The sequence below is a fragment of the Fringilla coelebs genome, assembly GCF_963513975.1.
Source record: "Fringilla coelebs genome assembly, chromosome: Z".
In the NCBI taxonomy this organism is placed as follows: domain Eukaryota; kingdom Metazoa; phylum Chordata; class Aves; order Passeriformes; family Fringillidae; genus Fringilla; species Fringilla coelebs.
This window is the reverse complement of record NC_140031.1, coordinates 13,688,999-13,710,667: the sequence shown is the minus strand read 5'-3', so window position 1 is coordinate 13,710,667 and position 21,669 is coordinate 13,688,999. Positions and strand designations below refer to the sequence as shown.

The 21,669-nt window shown below is 39.3% G+C and overlaps 1 protein-coding gene across 1 annotated transcript in view; it reads left to right on the top strand.

The window, feature by feature from the left end:
* The window catches only part of TTC33 (tetratricopeptide repeat domain 33), a 46,166-nt gene extending 27,823 nt beyond the window's left edge, over positions 1 to 18,343 (top strand). Inside the window, exons 4-5 of the mRNA XM_084225860.1 lie at positions 6,290 to 6,421; positions 15,093 to 18,343. Coding sequence (XP_084081986.1) covers positions 6,290 to 6,421; positions 15,093 to 15,437 — 477 coding nt within the window. The 3' untranslated portion in view covers positions 15,438 to 18,343. The remainder of the gene's footprint in view (positions 1 to 6,289; positions 6,422 to 15,092) is intronic.
* The last annotated feature ends 3,326 nt before the right edge of the window (positions 18,344 to 21,669 follow it).

Sequence of the window (21,669 nt, the reverse complement as noted above, 5' to 3'; positions counted from 1 at the left end):
GTGTATTCCCAGAAAATCACATGGGAACTGTGGAATTGCTCAATTGCTTCAAAAAAACCATAAAATTTGATGAGATTTTTTTCTGTTGCTCTCAGATACTCTTTGATCCATTTAAAACCAGATTTTTTATGGTTTTTGAGAGGTTAGGGGTTCACTTTTCCTTGTGTGCAAGATCTGTCAGTATACATACTTGATACTTCATCAGCAGCCTAAGCTGTTTCCCCATTGCAAGAGAATGACTGGAAAGTAAATGTTTATGCACATTAATTTCTGCATTTTTGCTGAAAACCAAAAATCTTTAAAAAGACCCAGCAACAGCAGCCTAATATAAGTAGTATTGTAAGTATATTCAAAGGAATATATAAAGACTATCTATATTAATGCAGCCACTAAGACTGCTTGAAATTAATTGTGGGCTGAATTTTTAAAATATTGACTGGATTATTTTGGCACTGCTTTGAACTACAAAGATGGAGGAGCAGACATACACTTTGATTTTTTTATCTAAATGTTTGGTGACTGGACCATGTGGGACATTTTTGGATGAAGAGGGATATCAAAGGACTTGATACATTGTGATGTTATATAGCAAACTGTCTTGAGAGCCAGACTTGCTGCTGTTTAGTACTACCCCTGAGAATTCACCTGGTTCATGTTGCTTATCTTGTGACACTTGCACCACAGATCACTATGCAACTATGACAGAATTTTTAAAGTAGATGATGCAGGTTTTTCATATGTATTTTTAGAAATAAGTAAATTCAAATGTAAACTGTCAGGTTAAGTTCCTTTTTATAATTTTTTGGATGTTTTGTCATCAACTGTATGAAAATCCAGTTTTCTTCAATGGTACATCCTCAATTTGCATTCATTGAACAGGACCAGGCTATCAGATGCATGTCACTTCTTTGTTTTTATATATGAAACCCATAATCTTCAAATCTTTATATTTCCCCTCTTCTAAAAGCTTTCTTAATGTTGAACTCAGTGAAGAAATAATATCAACCTCTGTCTCTCTTCCTACTTAAGAAATGACAAGGTTTCTAAGACATGACCAGACTCAGAATCCTAAGTTTAGATTATAACAGCTAGTAAGTGCTGATTATTTTAAATTTTTCTTAAATGGGGATGTTGTTACAAATTGCAAGGCAAGATGTAATGTATTCTATTGCCATCTGTATGGCAGTTGTCTTGTGTCAAGCAGGCAATCCTCTTTATCTATCCCTCTGAGTGATCATAATCACTCCTCCCTCAGGAGGGGACATCTGCTGATAAGAGGCTATGGAATGTCCAGAGGGAGGAGCCAAGCATTCCTACCCAGATATAACCTGGAGATGCTGACACACCAGCATGGCTTCCCACTGGATTTCCCAGAGGAACAGCGGCTGCTTCTTCTTCCACGGATCTGCGGAGGAAGAAAACAGCCCTTTCCTACAAGACTCCCTTGCTCCAACAGAACCACATCTGACACTTCAGGAGGACTGCAGCCCTTTTCCAACTGGACTGCTACCAACACCCTGACTAACAGGGTGTCAGGTTGAGTTCTGACTCTGTCAGTGTTGTTCTAGTGTACTGAATTGTTTATTTTATCCTTTTCTTTTTCTTCCCTATTAAAGAACTGTTATTTCTTGCTCCCATATTTTATTCCTGAGAGCCCCTTAATTTAAAATTCATAGCAATTTGGAGGGGTGGGGAGGGTTTGCATTCTCCATTTCAGGGGAGGCTCCTGCCTTCCTTAGCAGACTGCTGTCTTTCCAAACCAAAACAGATGTGTACAGAGAAGAGTGAACTATCAAAAATTAGTGGGAACTCCAGAAATCTAAATTGCAATAAAGCATTTCTGTATGGTGCAATGGTAATTGCTTTAGAGCATGAGTAAATGTAAACTACTTTTGGGTAAGATGAATTTTATTAATCTTTATTTTGAAATGGGTTACTGGATGGAAAAAGGAATTGGGTCATCTTCACTGGATGTGGAATGTATCTATATATAGTGATTCAGCCTCACTTACTGAGATTCATAACACTTCCAAAATATTGTGGGCAGAACATGATGGGTCACTCTGCTGCTTGGATTTTTAATACTTGGTCAGTCTCCTGTTGAGAGTTGCTATGTTTAATTCGTTTTTTGCCACTGAGTTTGTCGAATTCTTCTGATCTCTCTTGTATGACTTTTTCTAAAGGTCTGTTATAGGACATGGATGTTTTTGTTTTAAAACATGTACTAAGGATAAATTTGAGTAAAGCAAGTCCTGAAAATCCACTTACTGAATATATTTCCCACACCAGTCACTTTTGACTCATAGGTGTGTGCATGTGCACGCGCGCATGCCCGCAGTGAGAGTCTTGAGATATTTTTTCTGCTTCATAAATTATTTTCCTAATTTTTTAATTAATTTTAAGAATGTTTTTTAATAGAGTATTATCACTGTACAATGTATATATCGCTATATATATACACACATTGCTTTATATGTACTCTATATTATGAGGGTATGTGTATATGTATACACACATACTTGATGTGGCTGCATGTTGAGCATGTGACAGGCACACTGTGTGACAAGGAGGGCTACAGCACATGTGTTTCCTGTTTGGCTTTGTCTTGCTGATGTGTCTGTACCTACCCCAAAAGGAGTGAGCACCGCTTGTTAAATCTATGCACAGGAAATCTTTGTGCTGGCAGTGTTTTTTATTCCTTGTTCAGTGTGGTTTTTGGGTGTGGAATAGTGTCACGGTTTGAGCCTGGCACAATGCCAGTGTCCCCATGGAAACACCTTCTCCCTGGTGTCTGCTGTGAGATGTGGTGAGAAATAAATAGAGCAAAGCAGGCTCCAGCTTAGGAATAAAAAGGGAAAAACTTTATTAACCTACAACTGTATATAAAGAGAAACACACAGAACTCGGAAATTAAAACCTTACATGTCACATTTGTCGTCCTCCCCCACCAAATTTCCAATACATCCACCCCTCAGATCATTAACTCTCAGTCCATCACCATCTTTTAGATAATCAATTCTCAGTTCATCAAGGAGAGAGGAGTCTCTCTTGCACCATGGGCTTCCCCAGCAAACACAGTTGAAACCTTTTGTGTTTCCCTGTCACACGTGGTGCCGCCCGGAGATCATCTGCCATGGTGACATCTTCCTTCCATGCCCAGTGCTCTCACCACTGCGCACGGACCAGAGCTGCTTCTAGGGTTTTCCTTTTCAAGGGTGCCTTGCCCAGTTCCAGAAAAGCACAGTCTCTCACCTTTGGGACACCTGTACCCCCCCAAATTTCACTCCCCGGGGACGAGGGGTCCTGAGAACAGAGATCCTCCTCTTCTTCCCAGAGGGCAGCACCACCACCCTCCTCACCCGTCGTCTCTGTCCACGCACTGCTTCACATCACATCACATCACTGCACTCTCTTGGCTCCAAGCCATTGCCTCCCCCTAAATGCAGTCTCTGTGTTACAGGAAAAATGGTTCTGTCCATGGCTGTACAAGAAAAGTCCAGCCAAAGGCCACTCCATCACCTCCTCCCACCTAGGATTCTTCCCTACTTCTCTCCTGGCCCACTTCCTCTTTTCTCATCTACATCTCTCTTCTCATTCAAGTCCAGGAGAATCAGCACTTGTAAGGTTCCCATCATCCAAAAAAGGGTTAAAAGTCTCAGGCTCGGCCTGTGCAGAGCTCCCATGGCTGCCCTGCTGGCGCCTCCTCCCCGCTGGCCGCGCTATCAGATCTCAAGGTGGCACAGGCACAGACACCGGCTCGCTCACTCTCTCTCCTGGGGGTGGCTGCCCAATGTCTCTCCGGGTTCCTCCACCCTTCCATCCTGCAGGGCCTTCTCCTCCCTTCTCTGTCCAGGCCCCGGCCATCCTCACCCAGGCCTCGTGGCTTCCCCTCCCTCACCCAGCCCGCAGCTTTTTCACCTACCGGAACCAAGAGAGTTTTCCCCCGGGAGTTCTCAGCTTTTAGCCCCCTGTGTTCTCAGAGCTGTATCCATGTCCTCAGTGTCCACACCAGGTGCCAATATTCAAATCTGAGCACCTCTTGGTTTGACCACAGCATCCCAAATAAACCTACTTCCCCTCAAACCATGACAAATAGCTGGTTTGCTGGTTCAGTTTCCAAGTAGCATACAGGGGTGTTTTATTAAAGTGATAATGATATACAGGTAGAGTAACCTCAGACAAGGCTGCACATGTTCATGTCTGCCATTGTAGGTTCATTTTAATGACCTCTTCACCTGAAAAAAAAGTGTAGGAAAATAGTGTTCATTAATAAGTATGTTTGTTATATTGACTGACAAGTGTAGCTGAGTCATTTTATCAATAACTAAAAAAATTACCTGTGTTGGATAAAAAGCATTTACATTCAAATGTGTGTTTGTTTGAATGTACTTGGAGAATTTAATGCCAAAGTTATTAGGCACAAAGTAATTACTACATGATCTGGAAGAGCATTTTTAAAGCAGCTGTTTATGCTGATGCACACAATAGTCATAAATAGATGAAAGTGGAATAACTGCCTTTATTAGTAAAGTGATAATTCAGTAAACAAACCAGTAAAATTCTTTAAATACTACAAATGATTTCCTAAGCATTTACACAGATGTTTTGTAATTAGTTTGCAGTAGAAAGTACGGGTAGGAAATACAGAGTACTTGGAATGCATAAAAATGTTCCTGTGAATGTATACTTGGATTTCTTTTCTCTTATGAGTATAAACACATTAAGACACTGATGTAGAAGATAGCTGATAGATGCAGAATCCCTTCATCTTGGTAGGATGTACACATCTCCACTGGTAACAGTTTGATTGACTTCACACATCTGCCGCAGGTAGGGGAAACTGCCCATACAAATGCAATTAATCTGAAAGTTTTGGAACAACACATTCATCATAGACTTTGATCCAAAATGCAGTCATTGAGAGGTGTTGAGCAGGAAAAAGAGGAAAGATGATATACTGCTACAGATTGTTTTTCTAAGGATTTTTTAGGTACTTCTGAATTCTAAGTCCATTGAATGGAATTAAAGCGAAGCCATATGACTAATCTTTAGAAAAGTTTAGTCATACTAGAATAGCAGAAGTATCAATCTAAAGGGCTATTCAGGAGCTATGCTTATAATGTTTCTTTTTTTTTTCAGTCCAGGGTTGCTTTCAGTAGCAATTCTTTGCCTTCCCCTTTCTCTCCCTCTTTTGTTTAGTGTACTGCTCACATCTATGCTGTGCATGTACTATTTGTTAATTAGAGTAAATATTCAAGATCATCACATTTGAATCCTCCTCTACTCCACACTCATATTTATCTATTTAATATATCATAGAACAGTAAAGTTAAATAAATCTGTTTTGAACTTCAGCAATAGTCCTAACATGTTCTAATATTATTCATCATAGTTGTGGTCAGTTGGGATGAAAGTGGTTGCCCACACATGAGTCTAACCCTTGTGGTTGACATTCTCATCATACTGCAGGAATGCAGTTGTCATTTGTTTCTTACACTAGTGCCTATCACCATAGCATGTGGGTGTCTGAAATCATGACCTCAGAGTGATGCAGGTCTTCAGGTGCCAATCTCATGGTGGTGTTGGAAACATAAGGCAAACTTTGAGCACATCGTGTATTGCTAACTGTGATTTATTGTTTTATGGAGATTCAGTGCAAGGAGAATAATCCTGTGGTAACTGCTGAGTAACAGAGATTTTCACATTCAGAAAGCACTTTTTTCCTCACTTAATGTAGGTGACTTCACATCTAAGGAAGGCTCTGCAGAATGCTTGTTCTCTAAATACAGCAGTCATTGTTAAGGTCTGTTTCCATGCTGAGTTAAAGGGATTGTTTCTATAATTATATCATATGCACTGCACTGTTTCTGGTAGATTACAGCTTTCTATTAAAAAGAATAAATACAGTCCAGGAGTTTTTCAACAGCACTTGAACATTTATTATGTTTAGCTCTCCATGTGTTTGTCCTTCTAACTATTTTGTTATACTTCTATACACTGTAGGGTTTGTTGACAAGGAGAGACACCTTCAGAAGCAGGGAATCTACTTCTAATAGCATTGCTTAAATAGTTTGGGTGAATTATCCTCTAGCATTCCTGTTTCTCTCTGTGGGGATTGAAATGAGTCTGGGTGACTATCTGAGGTCAGACAAGTAACTTTTAACTAAAAAAAGCTAGGTAAAATGAATCTTAGTTATTGAAACAGTGGCTGTTGCTTGGGTAATCCCAGAAAAATTTATTTTCAGTTTTGCTTATTTTTCTTCTTCTTCTTTTTCTATTTCTGATACAGGTCCTGATGGCTTTACATGAAATGTTCCCAGCAGTGCATGCAGCAGAAATGGCTGTCCAGAGAAACCCACGTTCCTGGGATGCCTGGCAGACTTTGGGACGTGCCCAGCTTGGATTAGGAGAGATAGCACTGGTAGGATAACAGAATTAATTGTGTGTGAGAAAGAAAGTACAGAAATGCCAAGGTTGCTGTATATCCTTATGGTAACTTGAACACAGACAAGGAGAAAGATTGTTATTATTTATTTCTAGTGTTCTCTTTTCTTTATTGTGTTTCACAAATGCTTCCTGTGTGGTTTTGTTGCTGGACTTGTGGAAGACTAGTCTAGCTTGAAGACTTTTGTGTCATATACTGTATTTATGTTGTCGCTTTTTGCAGTAGAACAATTATGCTGACATAACTGCATATACTACATTCTGTGTGTTGTACTGCTACAGTGCAGCTCACCATAGTTTAAAGATGAGGGTAATGTGAAGTCCAAGGATCAGCTGATTATTCAGGCTCAATTTTTACACATGCCTGCTGATAGAATTCTAGTGTCTTGTTTTCTTTTTGTCCTGCTTATCCAGCAAATAATGTGTGTTCATTCCTGCTTTCCTCTGGCCCTCTGACCTCAAAAGGTGGCTGAGGTTGCTACTTCATTTAAGAAGAGAGCAAAAAGCCAGGGATGCTTTGCAGTAGCTGAAGTGCATCTTTTTTTTTCCGGGGTATAAAGTTTTTTGCTAGTTTCTGTGAAAACACAACAGGTGAACTTTCAAATTCAGACACATTCCCGGAGGTCTATTAGAAAATCATCGCATCATGACCTCTTAGATGAGAAAAGATACTGGTTGTATTTTGAATAGAAGTAGCTGTGTGCTGTTTGATACGAATAATTTTGTCAGTAATTTAGAATGGTTTTGCAAAGTTACAATGTTTGGTCTGTTTCAGTTTTCAAGAATTGAAAAAATGATAGGGTGTTTTTAATGAAGGTTAACAATTCATACAAAACTAGTTTTTAAAATCTAGTAAGAAGCAGTGTTAAAAACCGCAAACCAACCAAAACAAATGCAAACTCTGTGAATCACCTAGAGTCACAGAATAGTTTGGCTGGGAGGGAACCTTAAAGATCATCTAATTCCAACCCTATCCAGCCTCTCCTTGAACATTCCCAGAGATGAGGCATCCACAGCTTCTCTGGGCAACCCATTCCATATTCTCAGCACTTTCACAGTAAATAATATTTTCCTACCGCCTAAATTTCCCCATTTCAGTTTGTTCCTATAACTCCTTGTCACTACAGTCCCTGATAAAGAGTTCCTCTGCAGCTTCCCTGTAGCCCTCCTTCAGATACTGGCAGGTTGCCATGAGGTCTTCAAACAGCCTTCCTTCTCCAGGCTGAACAGCCCCAATTTTCTCAGCCCATCCTCACTGGGGAGGTGCTCCAGTCCTGTTAGACAAAACCTAAGACAAAACCTGTGTGTTACAGATGTGCAATGTGCACCCTTTGTTGGTGCAGTACCATAATATGAAATATCTCATATAAATCTATGCATATCTGCATTTCAGCGGTGGTGGCATTCCATGGTTTTTGCGGTGTAGGTTAGGGTTGATGGTCTGGTCTGTCTGGATCTTTTCCTTTTAAGTGTATGAAACTGTCACTGTAAATTGTGCCTGAGAACTTGAATGCACTAGTCTCAGGAAAATTAGAGTTTTATTTTCTTCAAGAATCCTAAGTAACTGATGCTTTTAATTCTGTAAAAAATGGTACAGTTGCTGTAATATCAGTTTTAAATAGTAATATACCTGAACTAGTTTTATCCAGCAGTTTGATTCATCAGATCCTGTAAGATTTTTCTACACAGGCAAGTCATGAAGCACCAGTGGGACCGGATATCTTGAGTATTGGGGACCTAGTATTCATATTTTTTAAATTTTGTCTTATTTTAGAGCAGCACTTCAGGTGCTGTCTTAGAGTGCATTGTTGAGCTTAATCAGAAAGGGATCTAATTTATGTATCTGACACTATTCAGTGATGCAAAGCATTTTAAGTGGGAACAATCAGAGATTTGCATCAAAGTACTTAATTAATCTGAAACACTACTCTAGGTGCTCCTGTAATTGTTAAATTGATTTTACTTTGATGAACAACGAGGGAATGAGGGTTATCACAGGTAGTTTGCCCTCTTAGTTTTTGATTCTCTCTGAGCAGGGAGCCTGAGGTATGGAAGCTCCTGTTGGTGTCCCCAGTGCTGTGGGACTGTTCATACTTCAGTCTGTTCATACTTCATTGCCTTTTTGTCTGTAGGTTGAATTGCCTTCTGATAAATATGTTTTCACATACAGAGAAGTTGGGGAGTTCTTCTAAAATGCAGATAATGTTCACTATTTGTTTTTGAACCAAGTGATTTTTAAGGAATCTTAAGAGGCTAAGACTGAAGGAGTTTTAAAATAAGAAATGAGTTCATAGTTCCTGAAGTTCTGGAGTCTTCTAGACCAGGTGGTTTAAGTCATAATTATACTTTTTCCATTAGTCTTTCATCGCCATGATTTTCTTTTTTTCCCTGTGTCATATTTTTTACAAAGAAAAGTTAATAAGGCATAAGTACCAAGACTTTTTAAGTAATTTTTTTTGAGATTTGGGAATTACTATCCTTCTCAAGAATTGCTTCTTCTGCTTCTTTGTTTCATTTCTCCCCCACCAACATCTGTCTTCATTACCCACATCCTGCCAAATGGTCTGTTGTGAATACTTTTATTGCTTCACAATGAATGATGCATTTTTTCTTAGGGGAAAAAACCAATTTACTCTATTTTAGTTTGAAGTTTCCCAGGTCTAAAATGCTGCTTCAAAACAAATCCAATGTATATTATGAGCTGTGTAATAATAATAAAAAAAAATATTTGCTTGGATGTAGTTTTTGTTAAACTTGTGAACAAAAAGAATGAGCTAAATAAGTCCCTTTTTATTTAGCTTTTATGGAAGTTGTTTGCTCTTTTTTCCCCCCTGAATTTACTTAATAGGGTAATTCAAGAGTAATGCTTAAATGAAGCAAGGAAATCTTTATTTCTGTAAAGGCAGAAATTCCTTAAATTCTACAAATCAATGTGCAGAGCACACCTGAGTAAACCTGCAATGTGAATGTAGCAACTGTAGGACTGTAGTCAGGCTTGCAGTATTTCTCTCATTTCATTGCAAATACTTGGTTTTACAAATTAAATTTCCTCTACTGCTGATAACATCTCAACGAGTTAATAATTTTGCACTAATAGCTTCATTACAACAGTTCCTCCTGTGAGACAGGGTGAGCCCCATGCTTTGATTAATCAAGGAAAAAAAAAGAAAAACAAACAAAAGCAATATTAAAAAGAAAAACCAGAACTAATCCCAAGAAAATCAAGGACTGAATGAAAGCACTGAGTCTCCCACCATGGAGAAATTCATCAGCCCTGTGACATGGTCATGGGCAGCCAGCTCAGGTGGACCTGCTGGAGCAGGGGCTTGGCCCAGGCAACCTCAGAAGGTCCTGGCCACCTTCAGCCATCCTGTGGTTCTGTCTTCAGCTTTACCCAATTCTGCGTCCCTGGCAAACCGAGTACTGAGGATCCCAAAGTTGAGAGGGAAGATCTGTAAATATGCACCAGTTGTGCATGGACTTTGTTTGATGTTTTGAAGGATGTGGTTTCCTGTATTCCTCCTAAGTAGTTAGTGCTTTAGCAGTTCTTTTAAGTGTGACACAACATCTTGTCAAAAGAATCATGCCTTGACAATATGAATCCTCAGATCAGCCCTTTCCTTTCATCTCTCTTGAAAGAAATAGTTTTTGGTCTTTTAGATAATGATGGGAGTTTTATACTCCCAAAAAGAGAAATGTCTGTGTTTTATTGGAATGCAGCTAATTAACATAACTAATCTGAATTTGAGATAATTTTTCAATATGTTACAGATGTTAGCATTTAGAAACATAGAGTATTTTGGTAATAAAAAGGAAATTGGTGGTTGGCTTTCCACTGAAAAGTCAAAGTATTTAGGAAGTTAATAAGTTAAGAGAGAAAGTACCATTCTTTTTCATTTAAAGTGGGGTTCTGTTAAATTCTTTTCAACAGCTTTAAACAGTCCTACTGAGTTAATGAGGTAATAGTCAGTAATACAAGCTTTCCCAGGAAGGTCTTGTGCTAATCCTGTCCTCTCCATCTACTATAGAGTAACCCTTTTTTCTTTTTTAACCACTGTTAAAATTGTAAATTGTAAATATATTTTGTAAATTGTAATTGTAAATATATTTTGTGATAGTGATTGTTAATGCACAAGAAGATCTTCTAATCAGAGGTGGTTTTTATTTTCTGTCGAGAAAGCTGAAGGGCAAACAAGTCTTCAAAAGTTTAAATGCCCTTTTCAGCTACGTTTCTGCCAGGGGTACTCAGTTTTTGTGAGTGATTGTGTCTGATTTAGCTGGCACCTACCTTTGTTAGATGCTCAGGAGTTTCAAGGAGTGCATTTCTCAACCTTGAGACCTTGTAATTGAAAGCTTTAGCTAAATCAGATGCACGGGATAAGACAAGCAGGGGTGTTGAACAAAGTTTATTTGACCATTGTTTTAAAATTCCTGTAATAAATTTGGCAGTATAATTTGGTAATAAAGAAGTAGATGTGTTCTTGGGTTTTCCTGATTTGCAAGATGAAAGGACTGGTAACTGGTAGCTTTATTTTCTTAGGATATGTCAGTTTCTAGGATGGGATTTATTTTTGTGGTTGCTGTTTCCTTGGTCCTTCTGGATCATATCCTTGTGTCTGGTAGAGCACAATGTAAGAGGTCTGTGTGGTAGAGGCAGCCTGAAGCAGTGACTTCAGCAGAGCATGCAGCAGCCTTGCAGGGCTGTGCACTGAGGTGTAAGAGCAGAAGGGCGGTAAACGTGAGGAAAGAGGGCTGTGGGAAAATGACTTGGTGCAACATGACATCTTTGAAATCTGTCAGCAGAGCAAAAGAAAGTACAGGAGGGGAATAAGGAGGATACAAACTTCAGAAAAGAGAAGAAGGAAGGTGTGGAAGTGAGGATATTTCACACACATCTACCAGATGGAATCAAAGACTCTTATGCATTTGGAATTTAACCAAATCCCAATAAGCATAAGGCAAAAATAGTCTCTCACATCTGGAAAATTACTATATTTCAAGTACTTTCTCCAGAACATGAGAATTCCAGAATCTTTGAATAAAATGGTTTTGGAAATGTAAGAAGTGCAAAATATTGTGTTCACCTCATTTTGTAAGACACCAGAGTTACTTTTGATGAATTTTTCAGAGAGAATTTCTTTATTGAAAAGCAGAAATAATCTGAACAGAAAATTACACAGAAAAGTTCAAGATGATAGCTTAAAGTAAAAAAAAATCTGCCATTCAGATTATACCATAGAAGCTATTAAACTACAGTGAAAATACCTGAAAGGATGTGACATTTTTCTTGTTTGACGGAGAGAAATGTCATGAGGAGTCTTTAAATATACTAAAATATCTTATTTCCCTCTTTTCTACATTACTGTGATAAATGTTTATGTAAAAATTAGTTATTTCTGTTCATGGTGAGTAGTACAAAAGTACGACTCAAATTCTAGTAATATATTGTCATAGAATCATAGAAAGCTTTGGTTTTTGTAAAAGTCCTCTAGTCCAACCCCCTGCAATCAGCCAAGACATCTTCAACTAGACCAGATTGCTCAGAGCCCTGTCCAGCCTGGCCTTAAATGTTTCCAGGGATGGGGCATTAACCATCTCTCCGGGCAACCTGTTACAGCATCTCAGTAAATCACTGTAAACAGTATCTTCCTTACATCTAGCCTGAATCTTCCCTTTTTCAGTTTAAAATCATTAGCCCCGTTCTGTCGCTGCATGTTCTTGTAGAAGTCCTTCTCCAGGTCTTTTGTGGGTCCTTACAGGTACTGGGAAGCTGCTGTAAGGTGTCACTGAACTCTTCTCTCCCCAGGCTCAACAATGCTCCCAAATGCTCCCAATCCTCCCAAACAGCCCAAATGCTCCCAAAGTGTCCTCATAGGAGTTGTGCTCCAGCCCCCTGATCCTCTTTGTTGCCTCCTCGGGGCTGACTCCAGCAGGTCCCTGTCCCTCCTGTGCTGGGAGCCCAGCTCTGGATGCAGTGCTCCAGGTGGGTCTCAGCAGAGCAGAGCAGAGGGGCAGAATCCCCTCCCTGCCCTGCTGCCCACGGGGCTCTGGGTGCAGCCCAGGACACGTTTGGCTCTCTGGGCTGTGAGTGCCATGGCAGGGCATGTGCAGCTTTTCATTTGTCAGCACCCCCAAGGACTATGCTAAGTGCTGTAGAAACACAGAAACAAAAAATTTTCCATATGAAAGATCATTTAACACAGAAAGAGATTACTTACTTCACCAGTAGACATCCTTTGAAACAGGTCAGAAAATGTCTGCCTAGTGTACCATAAAGGTCTACCACATACTTTGGTAGCAGATACAACCTGTTAAAATTGTGGCTTTTCTGGGGGTTTATGTATAGGGACAATTACTAAGTCCATGTGTTTAAAAAAAGTGCAGTCTGATCAGAATTGCCCTTCACACTTGAAGGCTATGCAAACCGGCAGAGCAGACTCTACTCATGGGACAAATGGAAGATTGTTTGCTACAGAGTACTATTTAGTGAGACAAAATGTGAGATGTTTCAAAAGTACATGTTTTTCAAATACTGTAATTCCACAAGGAAGAATGTCTTGCAGAAGGTTTTACATTGCAGTTCCTTACAGAAGCAAAACAGATACTTGACTGTACTGATAAAAAGTCCTGTAGTCCTTACATGCAGGGTCTAAAATCACAGCTCCTCTTTAAAATGAGGCTCCTCTTTAAAATGAGAAATATCGATTTTATGTAGTGTCACTGTGTTTTCCTACAATGCAACAGGAAATTGGAGATTTGCATCTCCATTAGGGGAAGAATTAAAAGTACCACGGTTATTTTCTTCTGTCAAAATAGAAACTAGTGGCTTTGAACACTATTCCAGTGGCAACATAAAATTTCAAATGGATGACAAGTGTGTATTTTTCAGTTTTACATTGCTGCTTTAAAATTAATCCCTCTGATCTTTTGCATCACTCAAAATTTACTTTAATATTTTGTTATTTCTTTATAAAAATGTCAAGCACAAAAGCTCTTTTCTAATAGATTTACTAAGATGATCTTTTTGTGCTGTATTGTATGAATCATCAAAGCAGCTTTGACGCTTACCAAATGTTATTTATTGTGCATGAACATAACTATATAGACAGGTTTTAATTAGGGGACCTCTTTCATGGAAAACTTAAAAGCAGATGGTGTTTGTTTATATTTTGTTTTCAAGAGAAATACAAAAATGAGCATTTAGTGTTTACTTGTTTTTCATGTGTCCCTGAAAATTAAAAGCTAGCAAAGTTGAATAAAGTGACATTGTTTTACAAGAACTAAACTTCAGTTCTTCTTCTCTTTAAAGTTCAGCATGCTCTTGCACTTCTGAGCTGGCTGTGGACCAATAATCAAGCTTTTTTTTTTTCTATCTGGAATTGAAAGGCTGCTTGTAACAACAGCAGTAATACTGATAGCATAGGCAGCATTTCTTAAGTCTGATTTTCTATCTCTTTCTTCTGAGTTCCCATCGTATGGAGTCCATATACTCATCTGTGCCATCAGAAGGATGAGCCATCAGTTTCTGTCAGTGCAGAAGAAAATTTGTGATTTTCCAAAGTGTTTTTAAGTGTTTATAAACAACAACAGATAAACTGTGATTTACCGTATGTCTTTAAAGTTTTAATATTCAAGTTGCCAGAACTCTTCCCAAATATCATCCCAATCCATATCATCACAGTTTTCCCATCTTACAGGAAAGGTTTCTGTACATGTCATAACAGAGTTTTGCCACTAAGGTGACCCATTTTCATAACTGACTGTACAGTCATAAATGTGAAATACACTCATTCTTTTGTGTACATGTGCCTAAGTTTGAGGAGGTAGGTTCAGCCTTGACCACTGTTAAGATAACTAAAAGACAATACAATTGTAATTCTTGTTGTAGCTTTTTTCTAGTATTGTAGCAACCTCTTATTTTAGATGGTCACATTTCTTTGTTTTTAATTTCACAGCTTCTCTGTTGAGGATTTGTATTTTCCCAGTTGAACTGAAAGAAGGGAGAAGCTCACTAGCTACACTTACTTCTACTAGTATTATGTTGTTTATAAGATTATAGACATTCTTTCTTAGAGCAGCTCTCGAAGTTTGGAGTTCATTTGGCTCCTTCTGTGCATTTATTTATGTGTTTTTATAACCACATTACAGAAACTCTTTACCATGTGGATAGTATTAGTGTAGTGTTAGGTCTGTATGTGAAATGACTGCATTCTAATTTAAAGGTAGCAATACCAGTGATACTTCAAATTCCAGTAATCCCTCTTCTGTTATTTCTTTAAACCATATCTGTCTGCTTTTGCCTTTATGTACATCTGATGATGAGAGCAAAGTGGAATAGGAAACCATCCAAAAAATTGTTTTTCCTTTTACCTTTTTAATAACAGCATTGTTTTTCATATATGAACTCTCTATTTGTGCCCTTGTTGCTGGGTATCTAGTTTATTAATCCATTTTTGTCATTTTAGACACAATTCTTTGGGGGTCAGGCTGCTATTGAACCAAGATGAGGGAGGATTCCTCCAATAAAGACAGGAGTAAAATGGCTTTTGATTTTGCTCAAATGATATATGTAATGTTTTTTGTTGTTAATTTCTATGAAAAAGGCTTTAAAATGTCCCATCTTTGTTTCTTCCTTGTTCTGCTTATAGGCAATCCGAAGCTTCCAGGTATCCTTACACATCTTTCCAATGAACCCTGAAGTATGGAAAGAAGACCTTTCCTGGGCAAGAAAACTACAGGAACAGCAGAAGGCCACAAAGACTGAGTCAGTGCAAGCCCTGGCAAAAGAGCTTGTACAAGAGTCAATCCCAGACTATGACTTTGAAAGTGATGAAATTGTGGCAGTCTGTGCTGCCATTGCAGAGAAGGAGAAAGCTCTTTCAGCAGCTAAAACGATGGTGATTGTGTCTGCTTCAGGCACAGTAGAGACTGTTACTGAGCAGGACAATTGTCCTACAACTCCTGATGAAACCCTTTTCATCAGGGCCCGGTAGGGCAGCCTCATGAGTTGTCATGCCCATCGTTTTAAGAACTGCTGTTATTTATTGTATTTTGCTTGCTTTGTGTCTGTTCTTTCTTTATTAAATGGTAGGATAGCCTACAAAAGTTAAAGAATTAAAGTTATTTTTCTTTCCTTTATTAAAAAAGCAATGACCTGTTGTTGTTCCATCTGTATTTGTGAAAAAGAAAGCCAAGAGTTGATTCTAAAAATTCTAAATTCTTATGAACAAATGTAATGTTGAAATGCTTAACTGCATTCTAACAGCTGCTTCATCTTTGTGTATTTCATAATTTTACAAGTTAATGTGTACATTTTCCCAGTGATTAGGAAAGTTTTATTTAAACTGTAAAGTGCTGTGGTTTATCCCCAGCTGGCAACTCAGCCCCACACAGCTGACTGCTTCCTGGTGGAATGGGGGGGAGAATTGGAAGAGTAAAAGTGAAAGAACTTGTGGGCTGAGATGGAGACAGCCTAATAAGGAAAGCAAAAGCTGCACATGCAAGCAAAGCAAAACAGGGGATTCACCCACCAGTTCCCATGGGCAGGCAGGCATTCAGGCATCCCCAGGAAAGCAAGGGTACATCACATGTGACTTGGGAAGACACTGAGAATGTCCTCCCTTCCCCTACTTCCTTGTTTCGCCAGTTCTGTGTGTTGTGTTGTGAGATTGAATATCCTTTTTGTCAGCTGGGGTCAGCTGTTCTGGCTTGTCTCCTCCCAGCTTCTTGTGCACCCCCAGTCTTCTCACTGGTGGGGTGGGATGAGAAGCAGGAAAAGGTGTTGACCCTGTGCAGACACTGCTCAGCAATAATAAAAACAACTGTGTGTTACCAATATTTGCCAGCACAAAATGAAAACCTAGCTCCCTGCTTGCAACTCTGAAGGAAATTAACTCTATTCCAGCCAAAGCCAGCACTTTCCAGAAAGAAAAAGGGATGTTTAAAAATTACTTAAATCACTATTAATTAACATTTTTTTTCTTCCAGTAAAAGTGTTAACTGTTTTCTGTTACTGACAGTCTTTGTTTTCATTAAGATTACTTGTTCTATGAGAAAGTTTCCTATGAAGCAGTGGTGGATTATTATTTTTTAGAAACATTTATGTTGTTTTCAATGTTTTACCAACCAAAGCCCTGAATGCTTAGTTACAACTAAATGTTTCACCAGAAGAAAGAATACTGTTTGTGACTGAAACTGGCCTTGTGTGCTGTGCTACAGACATCATCAAAAGTAGGAAAAGTAGGTGGGAGTAGGAAATACCGCTGAATTGTATTGTATTTGGGGCTTTTCTTTCCTAGTGAGGCTAATCTGATGAAGGGAGTCAATTTGCTTTTTCTAATTCTTATGACCTGCCATTAAAAGTATGCTCTTAGGGAAAGAGTGAGTTTTCCAGGACAGCACTGCTGGAGGAGCCTTCCTTTTTATCCTTTTTTGATTTTTGGATACAGTGGTGAGTAATGAGGCATACCCTAGGAAATTTTTTAAATGTTGATATTTTTCAGGGGAAAGTGGCAATAGGTTCCTCACACAGGCAGTTCAGAGAAATGAAATCAGGCTGTTTCTTTGATGTGCTCTGTGCTGAGACTGTTCTCATTTCATTGTCTTGGAGATGTGGTAGAGATATGATCACTTCCTAACAGTGCTGGAAAAAATGGTCAGCTGAGCAATTCCTGAAGAATTCCATTTGGGAACATGTAATTTTTTACTTGATTTTGATAAAATTTTGTATAATAATAGATAGTTTTGTAGACAAGTGAAACTTCTGAAATCAGTCATCTTTGCACTTTTCAAGTCTGATTTCTAATTTCAAAATAATGCATTTTAAAAGAAAATAATGTTGCTTGAGAAGTATAGTGTTTTTGCAGTGGAAAATGCATTGCAGAAAAACTATCTCAAATGATACTTTCTGTTTGTCTGATAGCAGAGTATCTTTATTTAAGAGAATACGTACAGTTTTTAAAAAATACTTAATTGCCCTGTTTTACTAAGTTTTCATTAATTTTTGCAAGAGTCTCCCTAAATTTTTTTTGTACTTGTGAATTTTTAGATCTGTGCTTGCATGAGCACACATTCACACAAAATCACACCTTTTACTATCTTCTGAGTATTCAAAAGAATTAGAACTGCAGTGGCATAAATATATTAAGAAATGTAAAACATCATCATGCTATATTTTTATTTCTTCATTAAGTTCAGAATGATTTTAAATGCTTACTGGATAGGCACTTGATTAAGATATGGTTTGATAGTTTAAAGTATTAGAGTTGAAGGATTTCTTAATCTTTCTCCTATCAACTTAATGCAATCTAGTCAGCCGTAGAAATAGCATGAGAGGGATTTGGGCAGATTTCTTCAAAGAAGAGATCTTTGGCTGGAAAAGGAGATGTGTGAGATGCTCTAGGGTACGTTTTCATTTTGTAGGAGCTTGGCTGTATCCACCTCATCTTTTCTTTCTTTGCGCTTTGTACTTGCGTCAGTGTTCTGTCTTTACTCATACAGGAAAGACTGCTGTCCTTCTCTCAGAAGCCTGTGTTATCACAGAATCTGTTTCCACTGAAATGATTCACAAAGTTCCTATTGATTTCAGCACTGCGGGCCAGGCTGCTGGAGGGGCGTATATCTGCACCATCAGGCTGCACCGGGCTCGAGGGGTGGCGGTTTCCATTTCATATACTAAATGTGTTTTCCTTCTGATTAGATTAGGTTATGAATTCTAGGTATTGTCAGAACTGTAGTGTTTTGTAGAACAGTTAAGTTCCTGGGACACTCTTTTCAAACTGGGGAGAAGTTCAAATATTGATGACTTCAACATTGTTTTTATACAGCATGCCATGTTTTGCATGTATGTAATTTTCTGGATTGATTTATGGTTTGAATAAAATACTGACTTCTGCTGCTTAGTGATGCCTGTTTATTCTTTGGGTTATAACAAAAATAAGTATTATTTCCCGTTCTGGAATGCTCCTCATTTAATAATTGGCTTTTATCCCTGGTAAACATGTTAATTTGTTTTAGTAAAAAAGAAAAGAAAACATCTTGGGGAAAAGTATTTAACAAAAAGTGATGCTCAGAGCTTTTAAACCTTTCAGGGATATCCACATGAGATGGAGCAAAAGGAGATGTTATCCAAAACAGGATATTAGTGAAACACACTCCCTCTTTGACATTAGAAAATCATTGTTTGTCATCATTAGTGGCAGTGACTGCAGCAGCTTTCATGTGTTTGCCTTCCATAGGAATCACATACTAAAAAGCTCAACTGTTGCTTTCAAGAGAAAAGCTCAAGAACAACACTGGGTTAGATGGATTCATTTTGCTTGATTTAAAAACCTACAGTTAAACATTCAGATACATTTTTCCCTACGAGTCCCTTTGTATACAGTGGAAAGAAATACACAGCCTCACAGGGCCACTCATATGCCTTGTGTTAGATAAGTATCAGAATGAGTTGAATCAGCCTCCCAAGGTGCCTAATTATTTCCCTTGACTACAAAGGAAGCTCAAGGTGACTGACTGGCAGTTAACCTAAAATGCTGAAACCAGGCATGTGACTTCCACTCTCATAGATTGAGATAAATATCTTTAAAAACCTTAAATGTACTGAGAGAGAAATAAATCCTTTCTGACAATACTAGAGGGTAAAAAAGGAATAAGGATCAGATAACAGAACAGTGACTCCTGCTTGATAATACCGTAAGATACTGGATTTTAAAAGTAGCCATGGAGAGGGATAAAAAGCAAATGGAGCAGTTTACTCTGGGTTTAGAGATCAAGATCAGAGAGGTAGCACTGGAAACTTGCTTGCCCACACAAGGTAATTTCCCTCCCAGTCCGAAAACCAAGGGAAAGGAGGTAAAATACTAGCATTGAGATGCTATCTTAATTAATTTTGAGTTCACAGAATTGCTATAAAACTATAATGACTGTAGTTAGGACTGGGGCACAGGAAAGCAGAAGCATGTGGGCTTGGTTTGTTGGCAGGTTGCAGGAGCTGTGTGTTTGCTGTCTGTCACTGTCACGTTAACACGGTGATCCCAGATTGTCTGGCGTCCCAGGGCTGTGGTTCTGGAGCAGGGTCACTGCTGAATCCTGCCAGCTGGGCTGCCTGGCTTTCAGGCTGATTGCCTAAGAGCCACAAGGCTAGGAGCTGTAAGGTTTGTAAAGGGAATGATTAGATGAGGGGATCAAGCAGGAGATTCACTGAGTTTCTAGGTCTGTAAAGCTGGCAGGCCTAGAGGAGGGCCTGGAGTGCAAAGGCCTGGTGCTATTTGGTAGCTCTAAAAGTAAATCTGCCTTAAGTGGACCAGATTTGCTGTTGTGTCTGGCAGCAAAAATAAAACCTCAAAAGCTTCCTGACTTAGGATGTTGGCTGTGCCTTTTGCAGACAGCAGATTACACTGATCCTGTTAGTGCACTGGCACGGGCCCGTAGCACCAGCTCGGGTCAGGCAGCACGGGTGTTCCCCACAGCAGGAAGGTGTGAGCCTGGTTTAAAACAGCCCGAGCCCTCTGAGAGTACATCCTACACCCTAAACCATTCATAAAGCTAACTTACCATGGATCAGAGATTCAAACTAATCTACAGATCTTCACAGAAACCACTGTCTGGTACAGATACTGGCTCTCATCCTGCCTGTGGTGGGTGGATCCTCCAAGCCCTACCACAGGACAGGGGCTTAAATTGAGCTGGGGCTGGGGTTTGGGGTGTGGTTGAAGGGTTGGAGGTCTAGCAGTGTCTCTGTAAAGGGTTTGGGGTGTGCTTGAAGGGTTGGAGGTCTAGCAGTGTCTCTGTAAAGGGTTCAGCAAAGCGGTGATCTGGGTCTGGGACATGTGGGCAGGACGCTGCTGGAAGTGAGGGAGGGGGACTGCCAGTCGCAGAACTAGCAGGGTGGACAGAGTTTGAGAGATACAAGTTTGCTATGAGAAATTTGTGTACATTTTCTGTGAACAGGGAGGACTGGGGAACGTGGATGGTGATGTGAAAGGGGGATATGGATCTCTGGGGTTTGGGAATATAGGGAAGATATTGATGTGTGAGAAAGGAAACCCTTTTGTATATATGGAAACTACTCATAATACCTAGCAAGAAAATAAGCTTTTAAACTCCATGTGGCAAATTAGACTTATCAAACTTGGAGCCTTATTTTAGACTTGTTAAGCTCAGGGAAGCCAAGGAATGTAGTCCAGTAATGTGTCTGTGGTCAGCATTGGAGGAAGGTGCTAAACCTGAGTGGGACTGTGGACAGGTGAACAAGATGTCACTACTGTCACCCTAAAAAAAGGCACACTTGCCCAGTCCTGCCCAACTACTCTTAAACACTCATTTGTGTTTGCAACTAGGCAACAGAAATGCTCTGATTTTGCCTTTGTGCACTGCCATGGAGCTGTGGTAGGCAATTCCAGTAAGTTCAGAAGACTTAATGGGCTGTTTGGGAATCATGGAGTTCATTCCTGAGGGAGTTCATGTTGATAATGAGTCTAGTTCACTACTGACACATTGTGAATGCTGGTGGCAGGAGGACCTCAGGCCTATCCTGTGCTAAGGGAAGCTATTTAAGATGGTCTATTCTTGCTTAAAGCTCTTTCAGACTATGTGTAGTTCTCATCAGTAATGATGACAAGGAGTAATAAAGGCATATAAATGAAACAATTTTAAAAATAGTGTGCCTGTGCTTATTTAAATACTTCCATACTGTAGATACTCAACTCTGTCATTGCATAAAGTACCAATAATATTGGTGTGCTGCCATGGGCCAGCTGCAAAGGTGTGGTCACATATTGGTACATGTGGTGTTATCTGCCAGTGGCAGTCCCACCTTCCTGCTCTGCCAGGTGCTATTTCCTGCTTTAGGAAGTATGGTGAGTCTGTTCTATTTGTTGGTCACTAGTAAGCAACAGACCATAGTGAGGGGGTTTAATTGCAAAGAATTCAGGCAGATCTTTTATCTGTAGATCTGTATCAAATCTGTAGCTGCAGTAGGAGCTTGGGCAATACTGTTCTCCAGCTTAACTGGTGTAAAGTGGCCGCTGCTGCTGCTGCAAATATTTGTGTAGAGATTTAACTTCAGTTTCTATATGTATGAAGGCCAACAAGCTCAACTCTTCCCCTATCAAAGGGAAATATCTTTGTGCAAATAAAGAATTTTTGTGGCTGTATGTCAGTGCTCTTGGGGATAGTTTTGATGACAGCTGCTTCTTGCTGATGGTGATCATGTTACGGTGTTTT